The sequence below is a fragment of the Trachypithecus francoisi genome, unplaced genomic scaffold (genome assembly GCF_009764315.1).
Source record: "Trachypithecus francoisi isolate TF-2019V2 unplaced genomic scaffold, Tfra_2.0 Lachesis_group12, whole genome shotgun sequence".
Taxonomy (NCBI): domain Eukaryota; kingdom Metazoa; phylum Chordata; class Mammalia; order Primates; family Cercopithecidae; genus Trachypithecus; species Trachypithecus francoisi.
The window spans coordinates 83,144,852-83,169,145 of NW_022681457.1; the positions used below are offsets into that span (position 1 = coordinate 83,144,852).

General features: G+C 58.0%; 1 protein-coding gene across 1 annotated transcript; it reads right to left on the reverse strand.

The window, feature by feature from the left end:
- Window positions 1–883: 883 nt before the first annotated feature.
- FOXO6 (forkhead box O6) lies at window positions 884–23,181 on the reverse strand. The gene is made up of 2 exons (XM_033226870.1): window positions 22,277–23,181; window positions 884–3,063 (listed from the first exon to the last, which is right to left on the reverse strand). The coding sequence occupies exons 1-2, from the start codon at window positions 22,688–22,690 to the stop codon at window positions 1,792–1,794; spliced, it is 1,686 nt and encodes a 561-aa protein (XP_033082761.1). The 5' UTR covers window positions 22,691–23,181; the 3' UTR covers window positions 884–1,791.
- Between the last annotated feature and the right edge of the window lie 1,113 nt (window positions 23,182–24,294).

The following is a 24,294-nucleotide window of genomic DNA, read 5'->3' on the forward strand; positions in this document are numbered from 1 at the left end:
TTAGCTGAGGCAGCACCAGTCCAGGCACCTTCCCTGACTCAAGTGCAAGATGAGTGCTGCCCCATCATCCATTCCCAGGACAGCTGCCTGGCTCCTCTCCGATCATCACAGCTTTCATCTATAATCGCCTATTTGCTGGCCTGTTCTCCCCAGGAGCCTCTAAGTTCCTTAAGTGTAGAAACTGTGTCTGTGTGGCTCTAGGGCAGCCCCAATGTTTGGTATAAGAACTTAACCGGTGCTCACCAAATCTTCCTAAAATGAACGAATACAGGACCTGTGCTGAACACTTTACATACCTTTCCTTATGCCTCACAGACGGTCATGAGATGGATGGTACTACTCCACGGTGTAGTACAGGAAGAAAGGCTTCAGAGGTTGGAAATTTGCCCAGGGTCACACAGCTGGCAAATTGTAGGAAATGGATTCCAAGAGCAGTCTGTGCGCCTCAAAAGGTTCTCTTTTCACCATCTCTACCCTCCTTCCCAAGTTATTTTCTCTGACCTTGTTTTCTCATCTGTACAACGGGAACAAAAATCGTGCCCAACACAGAGCCTGGCACTAAAGGTTCTCAGTAAATATTTGTGCACCCTCTCCCAATCTCTGAGGCTTATTTAGGACGCATTTTCCTGGGCCAAAACTTCGTGCATGCACATGTTCACAGAAACAGGTGCAGAGCTCGACGAAGCAGATCTTCAGCACGGGGGACTCAGTAGGCGCCTAACCAATATGTGCTGGGCAGAGGAGCATTAGTTTAGCAAAGGCTGACGAGTACCCAGACACAAAGCCGCAATAGTGACTCAGGCACAGGAACCCTCCTCCTGCCCCAAGTTCCCTGTCAATTATCCTCTGCCACCACTCCCCTCCCGCTAACCCAAGGCGCGGGAAATATTTAAAACAATTTTATTCATGAAAATATGCTGTACAATGCACTCTACACAGCCTCGACACGGCACACACGCACACGCACACTCTGACGGCACGGCCACGGTACACTGCCTACGATACGCGCCGGGGACGCCGCGCCCACCGCCCGCCCCGGCCGGACACTTATAAATATGGGAGAAGGGCCAGAACTGGCGCGGAGAAAGGGGCGTCGGGGTTGGGGGTGGACCGGGCTGAGGCCCGCTGGAGAAGCTGAGACCGGTACTGAGGGGTGGGGGCGGTTGAAGAGAGGGACTGACTCCGACTGGGGAGGGGAGAAGAGAGGGCCGGCGGGGATGGGAGGGGGAGACTGAACTGTGGGGGTGGCGGTCGTTGGAGGGCGATTTGCGGGTGGAGGGCTGCTCAGGGTGGATGGATTTAGGTAGGTGTGAGTTTTCAGCAGAGGGTTGCTGGCTTCGGGTGGGTGAGACTAAGACCAGTGAGAAAGTGTGTCAAGTGGGAATCAGATTCATGTTTGGGGTGGGCGCGGGGTCACGGCTAGGGCTCCGCAAATGAAACAAGATTTGTAAACGCTCCCTGGCCCATCTCCTAGTTGACTTTCCCGACCACCGTCCACACCAGGCGGCCCACCCCGCTCCTCTCTACTCCCGGCCAGCCTGGAATTCAGCCTCCTCTCCCAGGCTTCCTGCCCAGGAGGAGGGGGTGGATCTCAGGAGTGTGGGCAGGAGCAGTGGGGTGCCCCGGCCCCTCCCTCCCCTTCCCTGGCGGCCGGCCTCTGAGAGGGGTCTCTAGCTGGGCTGGGGCCGCCTCCTGGGGAGCTGGAGTCGGGGGAGGGGACCCGGGAATCGGGATGGGAAGACAGAGGCCCCTTGGGGACGGGACGGGGCGCCCGGGGTCGGGAGGCGGCCCTCAGCCCGGCACCCAGCTCTGGTTGGGGGGCGGGGCCCCGGCCAGGCCCGGCGGCGGCGGAGGCAGGGCCGAATCGAAGTTGAAGTCCATTTCGTCGCTGTCCATGAAGTCGTTGAGGATGATGGACTCCACGTCGCACTCGAGGCTCCCGCTGAACATGTCGAGGTCCAGGTCGGCCGGGAAGCGGTCGGGCGCGGCGCCCAGCGGCCCGGCGGCGGCGGCCGCGTAGGGCCCGGGTAGCGCGTCCAGCAGGAGGCCGCCGGGTGGGCCCCCGAAAGCGGCGGCGTGGCCGGGCGGTGCCAGACCCGCGGCGCCCGCCTCGCCGGGCAGCGTCATAAGGCTGATGGGGTGGGCTAAGGCACTGCGCGAGGGCGCGGGCGGCGCGTATGGGGCCGTCCCCTTGCCAGGGTAGGCGGCGGCGGCGCCCGCCAGCGCCAGCTCCCCGGGCGCGCCCAGCACCGGGCCGGGCCTGGGGGCGGGCGGCGGCGGCGGCGGCAGCAGCGCGGGCAGCGCCCCGGGACGGAAGGGCGCGGCGGCCGGCGCGAAGCTGGCCTGCTTGTTCTCCTGGATGGTCTGCATGGGCAGGCGGCGCAGCGCGCCCATCGCCGGCGGCCCGAAGCCCCCGCCCCCGCCGTAAGCGCCGCCCTTGCAGCCGCCGAAGTAGGCTGGCGTCCCGGTGCGGGCCCGCGGCCCGTACGCGTCCTGCGCGCCGTCCAGCAGGCCCTCGGGCAGCCCCGCGCCGCCGCCGCCGCCGTGCAGGCCCAGCGGGCCTCCCAGCTCGGCCAGGCGGGGCAGCTCACCCGGACAGCGCGTGCCTAGCGCCGGCGACAGCGCGCTGGCGGGACTCGGGTACATGAGCGGCGACGATGGCGCCAGGGCCTCCAGGGCCTCGTCGTCCTCCAGTTCGGCCGCCTCCCCGAGCAGGGGTCTCCCGCTGCCGCGGAAGTCGGCCCAAGCCTCGTAGTCGTCGCTGGCGTGCGAGGCGGGGCTGGCGGCCCACTTGGCTGCGGCAGGCACCGGCCCCGGGGCGGGCGCGCCCGGAGAGCTGTCGTCCGGGCTTCGCTCGGGCGCCTGCAGCTGCTTCTTCTTGCTCGCCTTGCCCTTGATGCGCAGGAACTTGGCCCCGTTGTCCATGGACACGGCCCTGCGCCGCGGGGTCTTGCCTGTCTTTCCGCCCTCGGGGTTCAGCATCCACCACGAACTCTTGCCGGTGCCCTCGTTCTGCACGCGGATGAAGCGGGTGTGCAGCGACAGGTTGTGTCGGATGGAGTTCTGTGGCCAGAGACAAGGACGCGGGTGGGAGTGGGGGGTGAGGAGGCCATGGGGAAGAGAGGACGTGATGGAAAGAAGAGGGGGAAGATAAGAGAGTGTAGAAGGTGGGGGGAGCCAGGGATGAAGATGAGGTAAGGGGGTTGGGAGAGAGAGGGGGCAGGTGTAAGTACCGGGTTGGACAAACCCAGAGTACCCACCCTCTGCCCCAGAACCACACCGCCATCCCTCCCCACTCCCACACAGAGACTGCCCTGAAGGTGGGGCCAGAGCTTTGGTCTTAGCCTTTCCCTGGGGGCATGACCAACCCTGTGGGCTACTCTGAGCCTGCGGGGGGCCTGCAGCAGGGAGCAGGACCCCCTCTCACCAGTTCAGCCAAGACCCACGCGGGGCTAACCAGGCTGCCAGGGCCCCCAGCAGATTACGTAAGGGCTTATGCCGCTGCGGCTCATTTGTCCGCCCCCCTCCCTCCCCAGCCTGGCATGGCGCCAGGAGCCCGAAAACCCAGGGCTCCAGAAATCAATCTCGCGGTGACTGATTAAGCCCTGTTTAGAACTAATTGCTCTTTCGTGTGTGGGGAGAATAAATTACCTGCTTTAATTTCGTGTCTTTAAAATGCAACTGCAGGTAGAGAAGACTGTTAACCCTTTGCTGGGAGGGCCTGGCCAGGGGAAACAGAGTAGGCTGGGGGTCCCCAAGGTGGGTCCAGGCCTGAGACTTTTCAGAGGTATCACCCCAACTCCTCTGATCTGCTGTGAACTCCAGAGGGCTTGGATTCCAGCAGGTCCCTCAAAAGACATCCTTTTGCCACAGAGACCTCAGCCTCTTCAGTGCTCACCTTCAGGCCAGCCCAGCTCTCCTGCCTGCCCTTTGGGCTGCATCCTGCCCTCTTCTCCTGACCCACCTGCCTGCCCTCCAAGTCCCTTCCTGGTGGAGCCTTCAAAAAATCCCCAAAAAGTGTGTGGCAAAGTCCCCGTTCACACACCAGAAGACCTAGGCTCAGAGAGAGGAAGTGGCTTGCCCAAGGTGGCCTTTTCTGCTGTCCCTCAGTTCCTCCGTGGGCTTCACCTCTGCCATCTCTGCATACATCCTCTTTTTAATTCTGCTGTGCCAGTCTCCAGTGCTTCCCATGTCACTGCCTGCTTTTGCCAGGCCTGTTCTGAGGACAGAGGAAGGCAGGGAGTCCACTGGCCCCACTGGAATCTGGAGTAGAACTTCTGCTGGGCCTGCCGCACCCCACCTCTGGGGCCTCCCACCTGGTGGCCTCAACCTCCTGGTCTAGGTACTGCTATGGAAACAGCAGGGGCTTGGGTATCAGAGGGCGGGACAGGATGCCTGGCTCTTTGGCTGCCTAGCTATGTGACCATGGGATGTTTACTCAGTTTCTGTGAGCCTCAGTGAACTACTCTGAAAAAGTGAGCTACATTCAGTAACTACCGCGTAAGGCTGTACGATCATTACATGTGCATGAATAAATGTTTGCACACCAGGTGCTGATAAACGTAGGTTATATCCTCACTCTGGCCAGAAGATCTCACTCCTTAGTTCCCCCAACAGACCTGCTGTTTCCATCTCTTTAACATCATGCCTTGTATGCAACTGTGCTGGGCACCAACTCTGGGAAGATGGCATTCTCCAATTTCATACACTGGGGACCAGAGGCCCAGAGGCATGATGTAACTTCCCATGGCCCCACAGCTAGGCAACGATGCCAGGTACCACTCCAGCTCTGCCCAACTCATGGACCTGCTCTTAACCTGTGAATCCACCCAGCCACACTCACAGCTCCAGCTACTGCTCTCTGAGGCTCTCCCTCCTGCCTCATTCCCACCAGTCTCCGGGAGGAGGGGTCCTTCCTGCTGCCCAGGGTACCCTCCAACCCCTCACCCCCAGCTCCAGGCACTGACCTGACTCCTCAGGGCCCCAGGCTCCCTGTCTCTGGCACTTTCTGGCCTTTGGAGGCAACAGCTGGGACTTGCCAGCCTTGCCCTGCCTGGTTCTCCTGAGACCCTGAGGGGAGGGGAGCGGGGTCCCTAGGGAGCGGTGCTCCCTCAAGTAGATACCCACTTCCTGTTCCCACCCCTGCACCTGGCTCCTGAGCCCCTCCCCTATACCTGTGTTCAGGCTCCTAGGAGGCCTCAGTTCTCCTCCCCCATAGGACTGTCTGGCTTACAATAGGCTCCATCTCCCACTTCCCCATTTCTCCATCTGGAGGTCACTCAGGCACCACCTCTTTATCAATGTCATTATGTCCTGGAAGAAGGACAGTACCAGGTACCAGCACCTAGCCAGCACCTGCCCATTCAGCCCTGGGTACTCTAAGTACTTTATCTAATGTAATCATTAGTTGAACTCCATACAAGTCAGGGATTGTGATCCCTATCTCATAACCAGAGAGTGAAGCTCAGAGATGTTAAGTGAGTTGCCAAGGTCACACAGCTTAAGTGCTGTGCCAGGTATTGATTTCAGGTTGGTCTTTTGTTTTGTTTTGTTTTGTTGAGACAGGGTTTCATTCTGTAGCCCAGACTGGAGTACAGTGGCATGATCTCAGCTCACTGCAACCTCCGCCTCCCAGGCTCAAGTGATTCTCCAGCCTCAGCATCCCAAGTAGCTGGAAGTACAGGTGCGTGCCACTGCTGCCCGGCTGATTTTTGTATTTTTAGTAGAGGCGCGGTTTCACCATGTTGACCAGACTGGTCTTGAACTCCTGACCTCAGATGATCCCCCTGCCTCGGCCTCCCAAAGTGCTGGAATTACAGGTTGGTCTTATTCTAAGTCTAAAGGACATCACATTCTGCCATGGAAGACAGAAACACGTCTGAGAATCCCAAAGAATCTTAGGAAGCCAGTATTCCAGTGCTCCTCAAACTTTCCATGTAAACCATCCCTAGAAGCTGGCAGCAGGGGAAGTCTGGGGGCATGTTGCACAGGCCAAAATTTCCTGCAAGTCTAAGCTTCCTTTTTAGAATTCAAGGAAATTTTGCATATACTTTATAATCCATTCACATTTTCTTTATACACGTTATTCACATGTTTTAGAATTACCGCCAAGACAAGCTCCAGGTCTCTGAAGGTTTGCATTCTTCCCTGCTCTGTCCCATATCCAGCCAGGTACCCCTGGAGCTCAGGCCTCAGCCTGAAACCATGGCTGGCCCAACCCAGGGGAAAGAAAGGACTTGCCCAAGGCTGTCTAAGACCTGGTGGCAGAGCAGGGATGTGAGCCCAGGCCTCCTGACCCCCAACCCAGTGTTCTTCCCACTACCAAACCTGACCTAGACGAAGTTTCTCCTTCTTTGGGGGCCTCAGTGTCCTGAACTGTAAACTAAGGAGATGGGCAAGTTGTACTCTGGGGACCTTTTCAGTGTGGCACTGAAAATCCTTAGAATCATTCAGTCCAGAGGTTTTCAAACATTTTTCTTAAATAGTGGAACTCTTTCTGTAAATGAGATTTAGTGCAAAACTTGAGCATTACACACTCAAGCCATCGGGGGTGGGGACAGGAGTACCTGGATCCCCGTACACTCAGCACCCTTCTTCACAGAAAATGAAGCTCCTGGGGAGGATTCTGCAGGCCAGATGGATGGGGTCGTCAAGGCACAGAGGGATGCCATGCCTTGCTCAGGGTCAGACAAGGTGGCTCAGAGCTGAGTGAGGACCTAGGCCTCTGACTGCTGAGCTGGGCTCTGAACCAGGTGTGCTCCAGGGCTGTGCCCCATGAGAGAAGCTCAGGCCCTGCAGCTCAGTCTGGCTCCTCAGGGACCAGCCACCTGGTACCAATCAGAGCTCCCTGCCAGATCTAGTGGCAAGCACTGATCACAGCTCTGGCTCACACCACAAGGCCTCCTGGGAGGCCAGAGGCCATGGAGGAGGTGAAAGAGGCAGAGGAGGGAGATGCCTCTGCCAGGCAGCAGTAACCAGGGCTCCCTCTTCGAGTCGCCTAGCAACCCACCACCATAGCCACAGCCCTGGCATGCCTGGGCTCCCCTGGTGCCCAGAGCTGGGCACAGCTTCTGGGGCCTCATGCCTCCCACATCTACATCCAGACCTGGAGCATGTTGCTAGAGGAGTCAGGACCTACGTGATTCAGGGCCCGAGGGAGACCATCTGGGGGCAGAGGGAAAGGACAGTGGGTTATATCTCATGCCTACCCCGTTCTCCCTCAGAACCTGGGCCAGGGAGCCCAGCACCCCAAGGATTCTCCCACCAGGGAGGAGGCTACAGTAGGGCAAAGTACATCAGCTGTAGCATTGGAACTGGATTCCAGTTTCAGCCCCATCACCCATGAGTGCTATGACCCTGGGGCAAGATGCTTTCATGCTCCATTCCTCAAATGGCTCCCTGCTCCCTCTCTCACCTCCTTATAGCATGCCACACAGAAGCCAGGGTGACCCTTCAAATAACCAAGATCACATCCATTCCTGCCCAGATCCCTCCGACACCCTCCATCTCACTCAGAGTGAGGAACAAAGGCCTTGCCATGGCCCATAAGACCCACAGTGACCATGCAGGTGCCCCGCTCCATCCCTCCCTCCCATCCTCAAACCTGCCAGGCATGGTCCCGCCTGCCCCCAGATATCCACAGACATCTCTCCTCTCCTTCCAGTCTTTGTTCAGATGTCACCTTTTGGAACGGGGCCCATCCTCACCTCTCTTAAAAACTGTTCCTCTTCCCTGGAATTTCTTGGCCCCCTGATCCTGCTGTATGTTTTTCTAAAGCATTTTCACATTCTAAATACATTATTTATCCTGTCTTTATATTAGAATATAAGCTTCATGAGGGCGGTGATTTTTATCCTTTTTTTTTTTTTTAACTGTACTTCCTGTGTTTGGTACATACTAGACACTTAAATGTTTGTCAAATGAATAAATGGATGAATGAATAAGAGAAAGTGTGTGCAAGGAGGAGTAATACTGTGTTGTAGGGAGATTAAATGAGACTGGGCAGAGTGACTGGCACAGAATAGGGGCTTTTCCAAACTGGGCAGAAAGAAGACACAGGCAGGATGAGAAGCAGGCAGTGGGGTGAGAATGTCCGCAGCAAGTCTGACCCACTGAGGGGTGCCAGGGAGAGGGGTAGGGCATCCGTTGGGGGTGAAGGAGAGGTCCCAGGATGCACAATGCAGCTGCCTGCCCTTCCCAGCCCCCCATCCTGCTCCCCAGAGAGACTTGGATAACCCAGGGCTGGCACACATCAAGGTCTCCCCTGGGTCAGAAGACACTACAGGAGCCCCAGTGGGAACAGAATAACCTCGTCCTCGCTGACAGTGCCTCCCTCATGGACAGGGTCTGATCCATTTGGTGGTGGCAGCTCATCTATCCATCAGGACACCCTCATCTATTCCCAGGATGCCCTTCACCCACGAGCAGTAATGCATTCACCTGACAGCACAACCCCATTTATCCAGCACACCAGTCCCATTTATCCAGCAAGTACAACCTCACTTGCTAACAGCACTCCATTCACCTGACGGGCCCCCTCATTTATCCAGCAGGACACCCTCATTTATCCTCTGAGTCGGACACTCTCCTTCCTCCTGTGGTGTGGCTGTGTTCTCTGACGGAGCAAGCCGACTGATCCAGCAGGACGTCATCTCTACTACAAGTACACTTCATCCCCTGACAGTACAACCTCATTTATCTAATAATGCAGCCTCACCTTGCCTCCAAGTACCACCTCATTCCCTGGCAGTACAACCTCGTTTATCTTCCGGTACAACCTCATTTCTCCTCCCAACACAGCTTCATTCTCCGACAGCTCAACCTCATCTAATCTTATGTCTCCAGCCAGGGCCTGCCAGATCTCCGGGGGCCAAAGGAGAGTGCAGAGAAAAGAGAGTTCCCCTCATTTGCTGTCCCCCGCCTACAAGGGCCGCCTGGTGCTATAACCATCCAATTTCTTGAGGCCCAGAAGGGGCCATGGACTGTGATTTCTAGGCTGCTTGGCCAAGCCAGAGCTCCACTATTGCCCTGCTTCCTGTTCTGTCCCCACTATGGCTACCGAGGGCCCACAGGTTGGATTCTGGGACATGGACTCATGGTTGCTGTACCATCTTCTTCCTTCCTTATTTATTTATTTATTTTGAGCCAGGTTTTTTTTTTTCTTTTCTTTTCTTTCTTTCTTGCCAGGGTATTTATTTATTTATGTATTTAGAGCCAGGGTCTCCCTCTGTCACCCAGGCTGGAGTGCAGTGGCACAATTATAGCTCACAGTACCCTTGACCTCCTGGGCTCAAGTGATCCTCCCACTCTACCCTCCCGACTAGCCGGGACCACAGGTGTGTGCCACCACACTCGGCTAAATTTTTATATTTTTTGTAGAGAGGAGGTTTTCTTATGTTGCCCACGTTGGTCTCGAACTCCCGACCTCAGGTGATCTTCCCGCCTCGGCCTCCCAAAGTGCTGGGATTATAGTGTGAGCCAACTCGCCTGGCCATCTCTGTGCCATCTTCTTCTGATCCTGGGCAGTGGGACTGGGGGAAGTTACCTTTTCTGGGGCACATTTAGTGGTGTGCTGGCAAATGTTTAACCACCAGTTCTTCTGGAAGTTAAAAAAAAAAAAAAAACCCCACCTGATTTGATTTGTAGCTTTTGCTGCTTTCTGTCGTATGGATACTCACATCATGGCCAATTTTAAGCTGCCACATGACGTCACTGAGTGCAGAATTGGGAAGAAGTGTGCATGATCAGCCCTCATGAACCAGTGCAAGCCAGCTCTCACACACCACTGGCATGTGCTTCAAATGCTGAAGCCAGAGAAGGGCACCCACCTACTACATGCCCAACATAGGCTAGGCTCCTTTAATCCTGATAACCATCCTGTGAGTAGGTACCGCGATTTTACAAAGGGGGTAAACGGAAGCTCAGGTGGGTTAAATGACTCCTGAGGCCACAAAGCTGGGAAATGATGAAGCCAGGCTTGGGTCTTAGGGCTGCTGGATTCCAAAGCCAGGGCGCTTCCCACACCTACCCCTAATGTGGCAGGGGACACTCTGCTCTGCTGTCGACCCCAGTGGCCACCTCCACCTTGACGCTCAAGCCCAGGCTCCCCTAGCTTTCATCAGAGACAGGAGACAAGGACCGTGCCCCCACCTACCACCGACCCTGTGCTACCTCCTGGCCTCCCTGGTACCTGGGGTCTTTCAGGATCCTCCAAGTGCGGCCCTGGGTCTTGTGTCCACCCATCGCAGCCCAAGCTCAAGGTCAGGTGTGGATGCCTGTCCAGATTGTATCACAGTCAAAGGCTCAGCCCAGCCCCTCCCTCAGGAGACTGATCCTGACTACCTGATGGGGACAATGACCCAGCACCTGTTACTGCAGTGACCACCTGTGGGGCTGTGGTGAGGGCTCTGATTCCCTCTATGATTCCCATTTCCTCCTTCCCTCCTGGCCTTCCTTCCTGCATACGGAGAGGTGAAAGACAGGGGACAGAATCCTAACTTCATCCATGTGATAGTGGCCTCCACTATAATGGGAATAACAGTCCCACCATCCACAGGGACACATGGGGCCTGGATGAGACCCCACATGTCAAGAATGTCATCCCATCCCTGTCTCGGAGCCCCAGGAGCCTCCCCATCCCACCCCTTGCCCCCACCCAACTCTGGGGCCCCAGCCTGGCCTAGGAACACACACCTGGGTCAGACAGAGCCACAGACTCCCTAAGAGTCACTTGCCCTGCCATCTGGGATGAAGTTCAGGTTCTCAGTCCAGGCCTCTTCCTGGCAAAAGAGGTGACCTGGACAATGCCAGGGACCTGAGGCCATGTGCAAATCCCCGGCACTCGAGTCTGCAGTGGAGAGGGGATAGAAGAGCAGGTGGGGGCCATGGGGGCACAGATGTCTCCAGGTGAGTGGGCTCAGGATCAGCAGTGGATCCCAGAGTGGGCAGCCTGGGGCCAGGAGGAACCAATATCCAAAGCAAGGCATGAGGCTCTGGCACCCCCCAGAGAAACCAGAGCCCACACACCCAGGCTGGGCAGCAAATAAACCAACGGAAGTCCAACCTCACACTGCTCCAATGCCCATTCTTCCTTTCACCTGTGGGCTTGGGTCCAATCCCAGGCTGGTACTAAAGAGCCCTCTGATGTCCTCCAGCCACCTTGGATATCCCCATCCCTGTGCCTTTGCACACTATTCCCTTTACTCTTGTCCCTCTCTCTGCTCTACCAGTTCCTGTTCCTCCATCAAGGCCAGCTCTGTGGCACCTTCCTCATCCCCTATGCAAGCCCCAAAGACAGATGCTCCCACCTCAGTGCTCCTGCAGAGATCTAACAGCAAACCAGAGTAAAGTGGTGTCTGAGCCGGCCTCCCTACTCGAACTTTGTGGGGCAGTCCTTGGCTCACGAGAAGTCAGTAGCCACGAGATGCTCAGGCCTGGCTTTTCTGTGTAGTTTCTGTTCAGCAAAATCTCAGGCCAGAGCTCCCAGGCTTGCCCACCCTCTACCAGGGTCCTGTCTGACCCTCCTCCCCGCTGCTTTCTCCTGCAGCTCCTGCTGCCCCTGCCACCTCCCTACTTGTCCTCAGTACTTCCTGCCTCCTTGGGAAAGTGAGGCAGTGAGGGGGGAAGGACTACTGCTTCCAAGACATTGACCACATGCCATGCCCTGTGCTGCCACTTGAAAATTATCTCATTGAATTTTTGTAACAACCCTCTAGTTGGTTTATTGTCCCCATTTTACAGATGAGAAACTGAGGCTCCAAGAGACAAACTGACTTGTCCAGGGTCGCATAGTGTAAGTGGTGGTGCAGGAATTTACACCCAGGGCGCTTGCTCTTTCTCCTGCCCTGAGAGACCTCCAGAGAGGAGCCAAAGCCAAGCAGAAGCTCCAGGGTGAGCCTGGGGTAGGGGCAAGGGGACTGTCCATACTAGTTCAGCAACCCCTTCACAGACCCTCCTTCATTCAGGATTAAAAAGAACTCCTAAATGGAAAGCATTCAGACTTTTCCATCTCCCCTCTCAGTCTCAGCCCCTCCCTCCCTCTGCAGGCAGCACTTCCCCACTCCCCTGCCCCAGGCCCTGGGAGCAGCTGCAGTGACCTCACCCAGCCCTGCCCTGAGCCCAGCTCTGGGGAGGGCCCAGCAGCTGTGCCCCAGCCCTGCAGGCTGGCTCCTAGGGGAGAAAAAGGAAGAGTGGGCATGGTGCCAAGAGAACCATCTGCTCTCCCAGGGGCATGGCCACCCGCACAGACACTAGCCTTGCCCCCAGGGGCCGCCCTTGGCCCTCTGTCCTCATGCCAAGGGGCTCCAGGAGCCCAGGGTGGCCCACCCAGACCAGGGCACCAGCCCTCATCTGCCATTTTTATCTTAGAGACTGAGAGGTCCTTGCAGGACATGTTGGAGCACTCAAATGTCCACTGGAAAATGAACAAGTGCTCAGAGTAAGCCCTAGGGGCAGAGGCCAGAGGCCAGGGTAGGGTGTGCTGAGCACTGCCTCCCCCAGCCCCGGCCCCAGCCTTGTCGGGCTAAGAGCCCTCAATCCCTTCCCGGGGCCCTCCATCTCTGCACATCTGTTCAGCTGGCAGGTGCCTCAGGAAGAGGGCAAGCCCCTTCCCCCAGGGCCCCAGCTCAGGTTACAAGAGGAGGAGGAGGAGGCCAGCTGAGGACAGAGGGAGGGGACAGGAGAGAGAAGCAAGAGGCTTCACAGCTTCCCAGAGTGTTGGGGGAGGGGAACTCAGAGCTGAAGAGGGAAGGGCCATGCCCAAGGTCACACAGCTTGCCAGTGGGGCAAAGAGGAGCCAATGTCCAGGGGAGGGCAGTCCTGGGTTCAAGGGTGACTTTGAACAATACATTTCCTTCATCTGTGAAAATGGGGTGCCGGCTGGGCACAGTGGCTCATGCCTGTAATCCCAGCACTTTGGGAGGCTGAGGCAGGCAGATTATGAGGTCGGGAGATGGAGACTCTTCTGGCTAACAAGGTGAAACCCCGTCTCTACTAAAAATACAAAACATTCCCTGGGCGTGGTGGTGCACGCCTATAGTCCCAGCTACTCCAGAGGCTGAGGCAGGAGAATGGCATGAACCCGGGAGGTGGAGGTTGCACTGAGCCGAGATCAGGTGCTACTGCACTCCAACCTGGGGGACAGAGTGTGAGACTCCGTTTCAAAAAAAAAAAAAAGGAAATGGGGTGCCTAAAACCTGCCCTGCTTGTCATCCAAGGCTATGGGGAAGGCTCTGGAGGCTAGAAAGCAACAGGCCCAACTAAGGGCAGGAGGGAGCTTGGACATCTGAATATCTGACACCTCGGTCTCAGGGACAGGAAAGGGAGGCATTAGAGGAAGGACCCTATTATTATCCTATTTTGTAGAGGAAGAAACTGAGGCTCAGTTGCCCAAGGCTACGCAGAGGGTAAGTAGAGCTAGGCTCTGCCTGCCTGTTTGCCTCCAAGACTCCTAACCACATGGCTTGGCCTCACCTAAGGGATTCTCAAGGCACCAAGGGGTGCTGCCTATGTTAGGCCTGGCATCTGGGACTCTTTGGGCCTCTGCCCTATCTCAGGCTCATTTTCTCCCCGGGACCCCAGTAGCAGGCCCACACTGGGTGCCTGGGCCAGCCTCTCTCTCCTGTTCACTCCCCACAGCACCCTTGAGTGACCTCTGCCCATGTCATTCCCATGGAGAATTCACATTGAGAAGCCCAGAGCCTGGGATGCTCTTCAAGGCCACTCACTTGATTTCCCAGCTTCAACGCCTGCTGGGCCCCACATAAGCACAGCTAGACCCTCAGGGGCTCCCCACACAGTCCTGAGGCCTTGACCTTCTTTGTCTGCTTTGTCTCCCTTCCTCTCTTCTACCTCCAAACACTCAGCTCATTATCTGGCCTTCCATCATGACCCTGAGCAGATCTTACCCTGCATCAGAGTCAGTGTCCTCGTTTTATCTCCCTAGCTTGACCCCTGCAGGCTGGGATCTCAAGGTCAAGGAGCCAGTCCAGTCCCCACCCAGCAGCCCTGCATAATAGGTACCCAGTGGATGTCGCCCTGGATCACAGGGAATGGAGGGAGCTGCCTCAGCCCTGGGGTCTGCAGACGAGGGGAACATCAGGTTCGTCTGCCCCCACCTTCGGGGAGCTCTGTATCTGGGAATGGGAGCCAGGGAGCCAGGGACCCCAGGGCCATTCCCCAGGCCAAAAGCCTGAGGGCTAAACTCCAAGGGATAGCAGAGAGACAATGACTGGGAGGGGAAGGGACAGGGGGGAGGAAGGTCAGAGCCCTGGGCTAGGGTGGAGTTAGCCCTGGAGAGTTTCGTTTCTGCCACTTAGAGTAGGGTCCTGTCCAAGCTGCTTACTTTTCTCATTCTTGTTCCCTTACCTGCAAAATGGGGAAAGTAACCCTACCAGCCTCACAGGGTTGCTGGGAAATTAAATGAAAGAATGTACATAATGGCACATGGCAGGTTGAATCCTGAGCTAGAATAGTTTAGTGTGGCTAAGGCAAGGGTCAGAAGATGGGAGGGTGGCTGGAGAGGTAGACTAGGGCTGATGGCCAGGCCTTGAGTGTCCTACTAAGGCCTGGGGACTGGATTAAGCAGCTATACACATGCCCCTCTTCTCTCCTCTTCTCTCCCTCTTCTCTGCTCTCTGACAGCAGGGACTGTGACGTTTCGTTTATTCACCATTCCAGTTCCAGAGAGGCTTCCTGAGTATTTACAACCACACCGACTCTGGCCTTGCCCCCAGGGGCTGCCCTGGGCTCTCTGTCCCCTTGCCAAGGGACTGCAGGAACCCAGGGCAGCCCTCCCTCTCCTGCAGCAAAGGCTCCTAGTAAGCAAAGCATATCAGCCCTGGCTGTGGCTCCATTCTCTTCATCCATGTCCTATACAGTGTGATTTCTAAGCCATGGGGTGGCTGCATGATGGTGATGTGGTGGCCCAGTCCCTGGGTGCTGACTACATGGGGTTCAGATCTCTGGAGGACCCAAAAGGAGTGAGGAAGAGGGGTGTAGCCTCAACCTGGGCAGCCTGCTTGGAGAAGCTGGTCCATGCTGGGAGGAAGAGACAGGGGGACAGGCAGGAGGCCAAGAAGCCACCCTCTAAGGTATTGGTTCAGAATGACCTGTCACCAGCCATACACAGATTCCAGAGCTCACCCCGATATAGAGGATCTGAGCTGGGGACTGGAAGCCTGTGTTGTCAGAAAGCTTCTAGGTGATTCTGATCATCAGCTAGGTTTGCAAACAACTAAGGACTTGAGGCAGGAATTCTCAGTCAGAAGTCTTGGGTTCCAGAATCACCTGGAAGGTAGGGCTTTGTTCAAACCACCCAAGACCCCACCTAGTTTCTGAGGGGTATCCCAAGGGGTCAGCCAAGGAGAATCAATAGGTGCCTTGGTGACTGTGTGACAATGGCAGTGGGCGTGGGTTGAGAATTCCAGTGTCATGTGTGAAGGTGGAGATGCCAGGGCGACCTGAGATCAGAGGAAGCAGGAAAAGTGGGAGAAAGGGCAGGGCCTGGACAAGGTAGGCTGAGGGCCTATGGGTCCCAGCAGAGCAGTTTGGACTTGGTTGACTTCCAGGTGAACCAAGGAGCCCAGGAGGGTTCTGGAGCAGGAGAGCCTGGGGGCAGGAGGGCTGGCTGGCATGTAGAGCTGACAGCACCAGCATGGGGAGATGCAGAAATGTGGCAGAGACAGACGAGTCTGCAGCTAAATCCAGGCTCCACTATGCTGCCTTGGCCAAATGACCTCATTTTTCTGGGCCTCCATTTCCTCAACTATAAAATGGGGTTATTAATGTGTACCTAGCGGGATCCAGGGAGGATGAAATGAGGGAATGTATGTGAACTGCCCAGCTGACTGCCTAGCACCCAGATATTAATTATCTTACCTCTCTTTCTCCTTTCCATAAGAAGTACCCCCACTTACAGACCAGAAAGGTTTCTCTCTGCAAAGAAGGAGGCCCTTGGGGGAGGGTGTGGGAGGCCCCTCCCCCACACGCCACCTGGCCCCCCTCCCACCTCCACATATGGGTTGGGGGGTGGGGAGAGGCAGCAAACAGCCAAACCCTCCCAAACAGGAGTTGGTTTCTATGGTAACCAGGGTGCCAGGAGAAGGGGGGTGCTCCAGATCCAGCTGTCCCCCTGAGAACCCTACCCAGGCCCCAGAGCCTGAGCTCATGCCCGTCCAACACCCTGAACCCCCATCTGCCTGCTTTGGGGGCCAGCTGGAACTGCCATAAACACTCCTTTCATTGTACCCAGAGCATATTTGCCACCTGGGTACTGCCACAGACAGGACAGGCATCTTTAAACAGGAGTCCCAAGTCCCACACCTGTACTCACATGTGTCCACCTGGGAGAAGTCCTCTCAGTACTATGTGCCCTCTGTCCAATGAACCCCTCATGGCTCCAAGAACCAGTGAGCTTGTAAGTTACAGCACTGAACCGAAAAAGACTGTGTTAAGACCCTTTGGACACAGATGAGAACACTGAGAACCAGAATGGGAGAGAGGTTTGCTCTAACTCACACATGCAATGGATCAGGTTCCCTACAGGTAGGGGTTCTGTCCAGCCCCTCACCTACTCCTTACTCCACAGCTGACTCCAAATGACGCCAAAGGGCTGGACTAGGACACTCTGTGTGATGCTGAAAGGGGATGGGGCACTGCTGGGGAGAAGGAAATAAGTCCTAAAAGCTTTAAGACTCATCTAGCAGCCAGGCATGGTGGCTCACACCACCATGTAATCCCAGCACTTTGGGAGGCTGAGGCAGGTGGATCCCTTGAACCCAGAAGTTCAAGACCAGCCCGGACAACATAGGGAAGACCCCTGTCTCTACAAAACACCTTTTTAAAATTAGCCAGGTGGGATGGTCTGTGCCCATGGTCCAGCTACTCAGGAGGCTGAGGTGGGAGGATCACTTGAGCCCAGGAGGTCGAGGCTGCAGTGATCTCTGCCACTGCACCCCAGCCTGGGTGACAGAGAGAGACCTTGTCTCAGAAAAAAAAAAAAAAAAAAAGACTTGTCTAGCAACAAAATGGGCAATCCCAGAGATGGTGAGTTTCTAGTTGCTGGGAGTGTGTCAGAGGGGGTTGAGTTGGGGAGGAGTCAGGGGTGCAGAGACTGGGTTCCAGGACTCTGCAGCTCTTTGGAGAACCCAAGTCTGATTGGAACATGAGGGAGCAGGCACCAATGCATAGGGAGGTCCAGCCCCACCCTCTCCTGTTTCCCAGGCACCCCCCACTCCGGGTAAACTAGGGTTGGGAAGGGGATCTAGTGAGTCTGCTGGGAGGTAAGGGAAACTGAGGTGAGGAAGGGGCTCCCTCTGCTGTAGCTGATACACCCACATCCCACTCAGTACTTGACTACCCCTCAACCCTTACACCCCATGTGGTGGTCACCACTAGCTGCCACTCAAAGACAGGGAAGGTCCTTTCAGAGTCCAAAACAGGCCCTTCCCTCCAGCCCCTGCCCCACCTCAATCCTACCCAATGGCACAGAAAAAGCTTGAGCTTGGGGTCCAGTTCCCAGGCCCACCACTCCGCAGGTAGCGACCTCAGGGCAAGTCACTTCCCCACCTGGAACACAGGGATGCCAGCCCGCCTGGGTGGTGGTGAGGGTCTGATGAGAGTGCTCTGGACCAGCGGGTGCCTCTGTCCCGGCCCCTCAGCCCTCCGCCCCTCTGGCGGGCCTCTTCAGTTCCTCAACCTAGTCAGTCCCTTGGCTAGTCAGCTCCCTTTAGTCAATCCCTTGGCTGGAGCCCTCAGGGCTTGCAGAGAGGGGCCCCCCCAGACCCGCAGAAAGTGGGGGTTGGGGGCGCTGAACTTTCGAACCCGCAAACCCCCCGCGCCGTTCATTACCTTAACGCGAGTTAAAAATAACCGTCTCATCTCTTTAAATTAGTCTGTCTGCAATTACCGCCTGGCACGGCGCTGCCCGCCATCGTCCCGCTGGAGCGGCGCCAGGTGGCAGGCGGGGCCCTCACCCTGTCTGTCGGTCTGTCTGCCTCCCGGCCCCCTCCTCTCCCGCCGCGTGGCTGCCCCAGGGGCCTCCCTGAGCCCCGCCTCCTCAGCTCCCTAAGTTGCGCGGGGTGTGGCGGGGGCGGCCGCTGTGGGGCCGGAAGGGAGACGGGGGTCCGCGGGGAGCAGAGTGGGGTGGGGGGGCCGGGCACGGCGGCGGGGGAGGGGCGCCGGGAGGCCCGGGAAGCCGGAAGGGCCCGAAGCGCGCCAGCGCTCGTGGGTGGGTGTGAGCAGGTGGCCGTGGGAGTCTGCCGGGCGTGCCAGCAACTGTGCCAGGAGCGGCTGGCACGGGCTCGTGCCCAGGAGGCGGGCAGCTGCCAGCCCCCCGCTCATGCAGTGAGGGGGGTGAGGACACCCCCAACCGGGGCTCACACCGCCTCCTCCCGCACCCCCATCAGCCCTTGGGGCTGGGGATCCCCGGAGGACAAAGGAGGAGGAGGGAGCCCTGCTGGAGCAGGCTGGGGGGAGAGAAGGGGGTGGCTTCAGCTGACAGCCACTGCTTGGGCTGTAGCAGGACCCTGCCCCCAGCCTCTCAGATCAGTCCCTCTCTTCCAGCCCCACCCCACCTGGAACTTACTGGGCCAGATAGGGGTGGTGCCACCCCTCCTAATCCCACCTCTCATCAGCCAGGCTGCCCCAGCCCCTGGGAGAGAAGGGAAGTTCCCATCCAGTGTGCTCCTTCTGGGGACAGGAATGGGAGGCGCCCAGGCCTGGCCTGGGAGCTCCCAATGGAGCTGGCAGCCAGGAAACACAAAAGCAGGCAGAACAACTCCAGGGGCGCTAAGTGGAAGGTGTGCCAGAACTCAGAGAAGCCTGAAAGGCTTCCCAGAGGAGTCCAGGGCCAAGGGAAAGTGAGACTGGAGTATCTGAGAGAAAGTGGGAGGCTCTACCTGGATATTCACAGTGTTGGGACACTGTAGAGGGACCGCCTATCCAAGCCCTCATCCTAGGCCTGGTGGGGAACACAACTAGCCCCTTTGGTTGGGTTCCCAGCAATAAGCCCAGCCTCTCTAGGCCTCAGCATGGTCTGAGTGTCCCAAGCCTGCTGCTTGTCTTGTCTTCTCCAATTCCTGTCCTGCACCACTCAACTACCTCCCTGCATCATAGATATGACCACAGGGATAAGGCCAAGCATGTCATCCCTTCCTGATCTGGCCCATTCCACCCTTCCCATGCCACCTCCCTGTCATGCCTGGACACCCTTGGTTTGAGCCTGGCACACCCAAACTGTCCCCAAATCAGACATGCACAATTTCACCTCCCTGCCTTTGGGAATGCAGTCAATACTTCCTGGAAGACTATCTCCCAAATTCTCCCCTCCCCAATGAAGGCAGTGCAGACCAAGTGCCACCTCCTCTGTGAGGACCTCCCTGGCTCCCCCAGGGTATCTAACTCCCCTTCCCTGAACGCCTACCCCCATCCCCAGCCTTTCCTTTCTACAAAACACAAGGCCTGGGTGTGGAACTGGCTAAGTCCTGATTATTCTGAAATAGATCCAATTAATGCCTTCTCCTTTGGTCCCCGCCCCATCTAACACAGGGTTTGGTACACCCCAGGGATTCAATTGCAGTATGTTTGTAGGGGAGGGGAATAAGGAGAGAACAGTGGGCCCTGGCCCCAGGCCTGGCACCTGAGGTGTTCTGTCTGTCAACCTGAGCCTGGCTGGGAGTTGGGATGGCTTTTTCACCAGGCCTCTGGAGTAAATGACTGGGAATGGGGAAGGGCACCGTGCAGGAAGCTCCAGGAATAAGTGGGGAAGTAGGCTCCCTGGGGAGCTGGGTAGAGGGTGAGATAGAAGGGCACAGCATGGGGCAGGCCCCTTTCCAGTGCCTGGGTGGTCTCTGCCAAAACCTAGGTCAGTCCACGTCTGAGGCTCCCTCTCCAATGCCCAGCCCACGACTGGGAGCCCAGGCACAGGGACAATCGGTGTGTCCCTAGCAGTGTGGTGCAGTGGAAACTGCATCCAATGGGCAGGCAGGAGGCCTGGGCCCTCATCCAAAGCCTGCTGCTCAGTGATGCCCTGGAAAGACTCCTATCCCCTTCCAGGGCTTCAGTCTCACTGTCAGAAATGAACTCATGGGTCTAAACTATCTCCAAGCATATTCTCAATCACGTTTTAGGATTTATACCTCCCTATATTCAAAAGCCTTCAATGTGCCCCTCCCACCCCCAGCTGCCAGCAGGACACTGTTCCAGAGGTGCTTGGGGACCCTGGAGGGAGAAACATGTAGGCTGGATTCCAGCTTTCCCATCTACTAACTGTGTGACCAGTTCACTCCTAAATACAGGCCTCAGGACCTTCCTTGTACTTGGGGCCAATGCTGGCTTTGGGGACCCTGGAGGGAGACCATCTGGTCACAGTAAAACCACCTCAGGGACTGCTGAGAGCATTAAAGGCAGATGTGTAAAGGTGCCTCTCACAGTGCTTGGCCCCAAGACCTTCAATGAACTGCAGTTCTCTCCTGACTTCTAGCCTCATGTTTCCTCTTCCCATCTTTCCCCATGCTGCCTGATGTGTAAGCTGAGCTGGAGCTACACCTCCTGCAAGAAGCCCTCCCGACCACTCTGGCCCAATGTACTGTCCCCTGCCTCAGCATCCTGTGCCATCCACTCAGTTCCCTGCTCTTTCACTAGACACACACTCATGGCTTCTTGGTGTCATGACTGTATGCTGGGTGCTGTGGGCACAGAATGGCTCTGACACTGCCACTGTCTTCCAAAAGCAGGGTAGAGAGGGGAAATGAGACAGAACACAAATGACTAAAACCCGCTACCAGCAGGGAGAGGGCCAGAGAACGGGGAGTCCTAAGCTAGCTAAAAAGGGTTAGGGAAGGCTTCCTGGAGAAGGCATCTGAACTCTGTACCCTTGAGGACACTGAATACATCTCCAGGGAGGAGAAGGCCAGGGCAAGGGGAGCAAGGAGGTAGGAACAATTCCCAAGTGCAGGACACACTTGGGAGAAATGTGTTCTGGTGGGGGCTGAGCCCAAGGGGATGGGAGAGGAGATGCAGAAAGAGATCCAGGTCTACTCCTCCGGCCTGTGTTCCTACTCCATAGTGGCTAGTGAGGGACAGAAGCTGCCAGCACTAACCCTGAGAGCCGTGGGCTCCCAGGTAGGGATACCCTGGCTCTACAATGCTGCCCCTGGGTATCTAGAGCTGTTCATGCCCACAAGTCTCCCCTCCTCCACTGGCACACCTCCTTCCTCTGACCCAGCTTGCAGGCACCACAGGGCATAGCCCCTCCCTTGATATAGGCATGCCTCCCTCACAGAGGCCACCCCCTCCATAGGGAGGCTGACAGCTCACCTCCTCGGCACAGGTACCCCTCCAGCCTCCTCTCCCCCAAAGGCATAGACTATCCCCACTCTCCAACAAGATGGCCAGGGGAGGAGCTGGGTCGAGAGGCCACAATCCAAGCAAGCCCCTGTCCCCTCCTAAGATGGCTCCCCGCTTTCCACTGGCTGGCACTGAGGCCTCCCTGGGGTACCCTGCCCCTCCCCCAGCCCCTAAATGGATCTGGGCTCCGACAGCCAGGGAAGTGGAAAAAAGCATCCTGGGTGGGTATGGACAGATCCCCAGCTCTCAACACCCTGCCCTCACACCAGCAGGGCCATCACCAGTGACCCCCATCCTGACCTAGGTAAGGGGGGGCAGCAGCCACCCCATGGAGAACTCCGATCTCAGGTCACCTAACGAGTTCCCCACGCCGGCCTGGCTGGTGCCCTAGGGTGAACTCTGGCACCACAAGAAGAACTGTGGGCCCATGGTCACACTCCTCGCCCTGGGGACAGCTCCAGTAAGGGCAATGATAGAGATTTGGGAGGGAAGCCGGCATTGGCCCCAAGTCATTATTCCAGCGCTCTCAGAAGGGTGCCCTGGTGAAAAGGGTAAAACAAGAGTCACACAAAGCAGACTCGGGGGAGGAGGAGGGTCCCCAATGTCCACAGCCTGGGAATGGGTTCCTCTGCTATGCCCCCAAGGACAGGGTGGGGACATTCCTCGGGGACGCCTCAAAGTGGCAGTCCCTTGTCACCCCACCAGACCTCCCACCCCGCATCCCTCCCCGCAATGGAGCACGCACACAGCTGCTCCCAGTACGCCCCCGCCCGTCCGCTGGCCGGCCCCACGCCCTGGGCGCACACTCTGTGACCCCAGGGGGTGCCAAAGAGCCCTCCTCCTGACTGCCCGCCTGCAGCCCAGCACACCTAGCAGCCCCTGGAAGCCCCAGTCGGCGTCCCCAGCCCCCTCCCCAGTCGGACGCCCCCACCTTCCAGCCGGCCGAGCTGTTGCTGTCGCCTTTATCCTTGAAGTAGGGCACGTAACGGACCATCCAGTCGTAGATCTGCGAGAGCGTGAGCCGCTTGTCCGGGGCGCTCTCGATGGCTTTGGTGATGAGGTCGGCGTAGGACAGGTTCCCCCACGCGTTCCGCCGAGAGCTCTTCGCTTTCCGCAGCGGTCCGACCTCCGCGCCCAGGGGCGGCGCTGGGGCCATCGCCGGGGCCGTAGCCCGGCGCTCCGGCCCGCAGTCCTCGGCGCCCTCGGCCACCCCTGCGCCCAGCGCTCCGTCCTCGTCGCCGGCCAAGTCAGGCTGCGGCAAGGGCCAGGTACACGAGCGCGGCCGGCTCTGCGGCGCGAAGTCCGGGTCCACGTCCACCTGATGCGCTCGCAGCTTCGCAGCCATGGTCCCGCCCGGCTCGGGCGAGGAGGGGAGGGAGGCTTCGCGGAGGGTGGGCGGGCGGCTCTGGGATCTGCACGCCCCGGGGAGGCCCGCGGGAGGGGTCCCTGGCGACGCTGTCTCAGCCGCGGAGCGCCATGGGCCGAGGCGCGGAGGCAGGGGGCTGGACGCGCTGGGGAGCACGAAGGGAGGGAAAGACCGGGGCAGTGAGGGGGCGGCGGCCCGGGAGCCCAGCGGGCACACACCTCGCCCAGCCCCGTTTCTAGCACCTGCCGCCTGCCTGCGCCTGCAGCCACCACCGCCACCGCCGCTGCCGCCGCTCCCCGGGCGCCGGCCCTGCACACGGGCCCCGCTCTCCCGGGACGAGGCCGGATTGCACCATGCCGGAGCCCGAGCCGGTGCCGGAGCCCGCGCCGCCGCCGCCCGGTGAATGCAGCCGCCGCCGCCGCTCCGGCTCCAGCGCCAGCTCCCGCGCCTGCCGCGCTCAGCGCCGGCTGCACCTCCGGATGGGCGGGGGACGGGGAGGGGGCGGGCCCGGCGCGGGAGGGGGCGGGGCGTTTCGCCTGCGGCCGCGGAATCCTCAGCCAGCCCAGGTGCCCCGCCCGTGGGCTGGGAGACGGGGTGCGGATCTCCCAGCTCGGGGCGACCCCGCCGCAGCCCCTGCAAGCAACAGCGCCGCCTACGGAGCAGGGCGGAGCTGCTGGCGCGACCCCGCCCCCTGCTCGGCGCGGAGGGGGGGCCTAGGGGGCGGGGCCTTAACGCTCCCATTGGTCCGTGACTGGACTGTCCCGCCCATGGACTCAACAGGATCCCTCCCAGAAGCGCGTCACCGGTTATTGTTACAACCCGGGGTTTCCCGGGGCAACGGGATGGGCGGGGCTCAGGGCACTGGCCCCGCCTTCTACTCCGGAGAGGACTGCCCCGCCCTTTGTTTCTAGACCCCTGACGTTCTCAAGTCTCCGTTCCAAGAACCTGACAGGGAGGATGCTCGAACTCTGCTCTTCTTTGTGCCCTGGACTGGGCTGGGGAAAAAGAATGGGTCAAGAATACTTGGGTTCTAGGCCAGGCTTTGCCACAATTCTCGCTCCTCCATCCGCAAACATGTTCTTCATGGTGCCTGTGGGCATAGTTTTAGAGCTCCAGTTCTCAAAGTTTAACGCAGAGCAGAATCATCCCCTAGAGCTTGTTAACACTGTTGGACCCCAGCTCCAGAGTTTCTGATTCAGCAGGTCTGGGTTGGGGCCCCAGACTTTGTATTTCTAACCAGCTCCCGAGTGATGCATGAGAGACCACACTTTGCAAACCATTGTTTTAGAGTCTGTGGGAGGTTCTTACTACGGTTGTTGGAACAAGTACTTGTCTAAAGTTCACAGTGGTTGGGGAGAAGCTTCTTATTCAGTTCCTGGATATTTATTGAGCACCTCTGACGCACCAGGCACTGTCCAGGGCTCTACAGTGAGAACAGCAACTGAAACAAATGAAGTCCCCTGCTGCATAGACTACTCAGGAGTCAGATGCTAATCAGATCATCACATGAGCTCAGAAGGGCGAGGCTAGCTGAGAGGTTGATCAGTCCGTGGCCTCATCCTACAGGCTGCTGAGCTAGGTTT

Bases quoted from the DNA above. Each gene is read 5' to 3' on its own strand.
- FOXO6 (XM_033226870.1), bottom strand. From the start codon at position 22,690: ATGGCTGCGAAGCTGCGAGCGCATCAGGTGGACGTGGACCCGGACTTC. The intron at 3,064-22,276 runs GTGGGGGCGTCC...CTCTGGCCACAG, and splicing joins ACAGCTCGGCCGGCTGGAAG to AACTCCATCCGACACAACCT.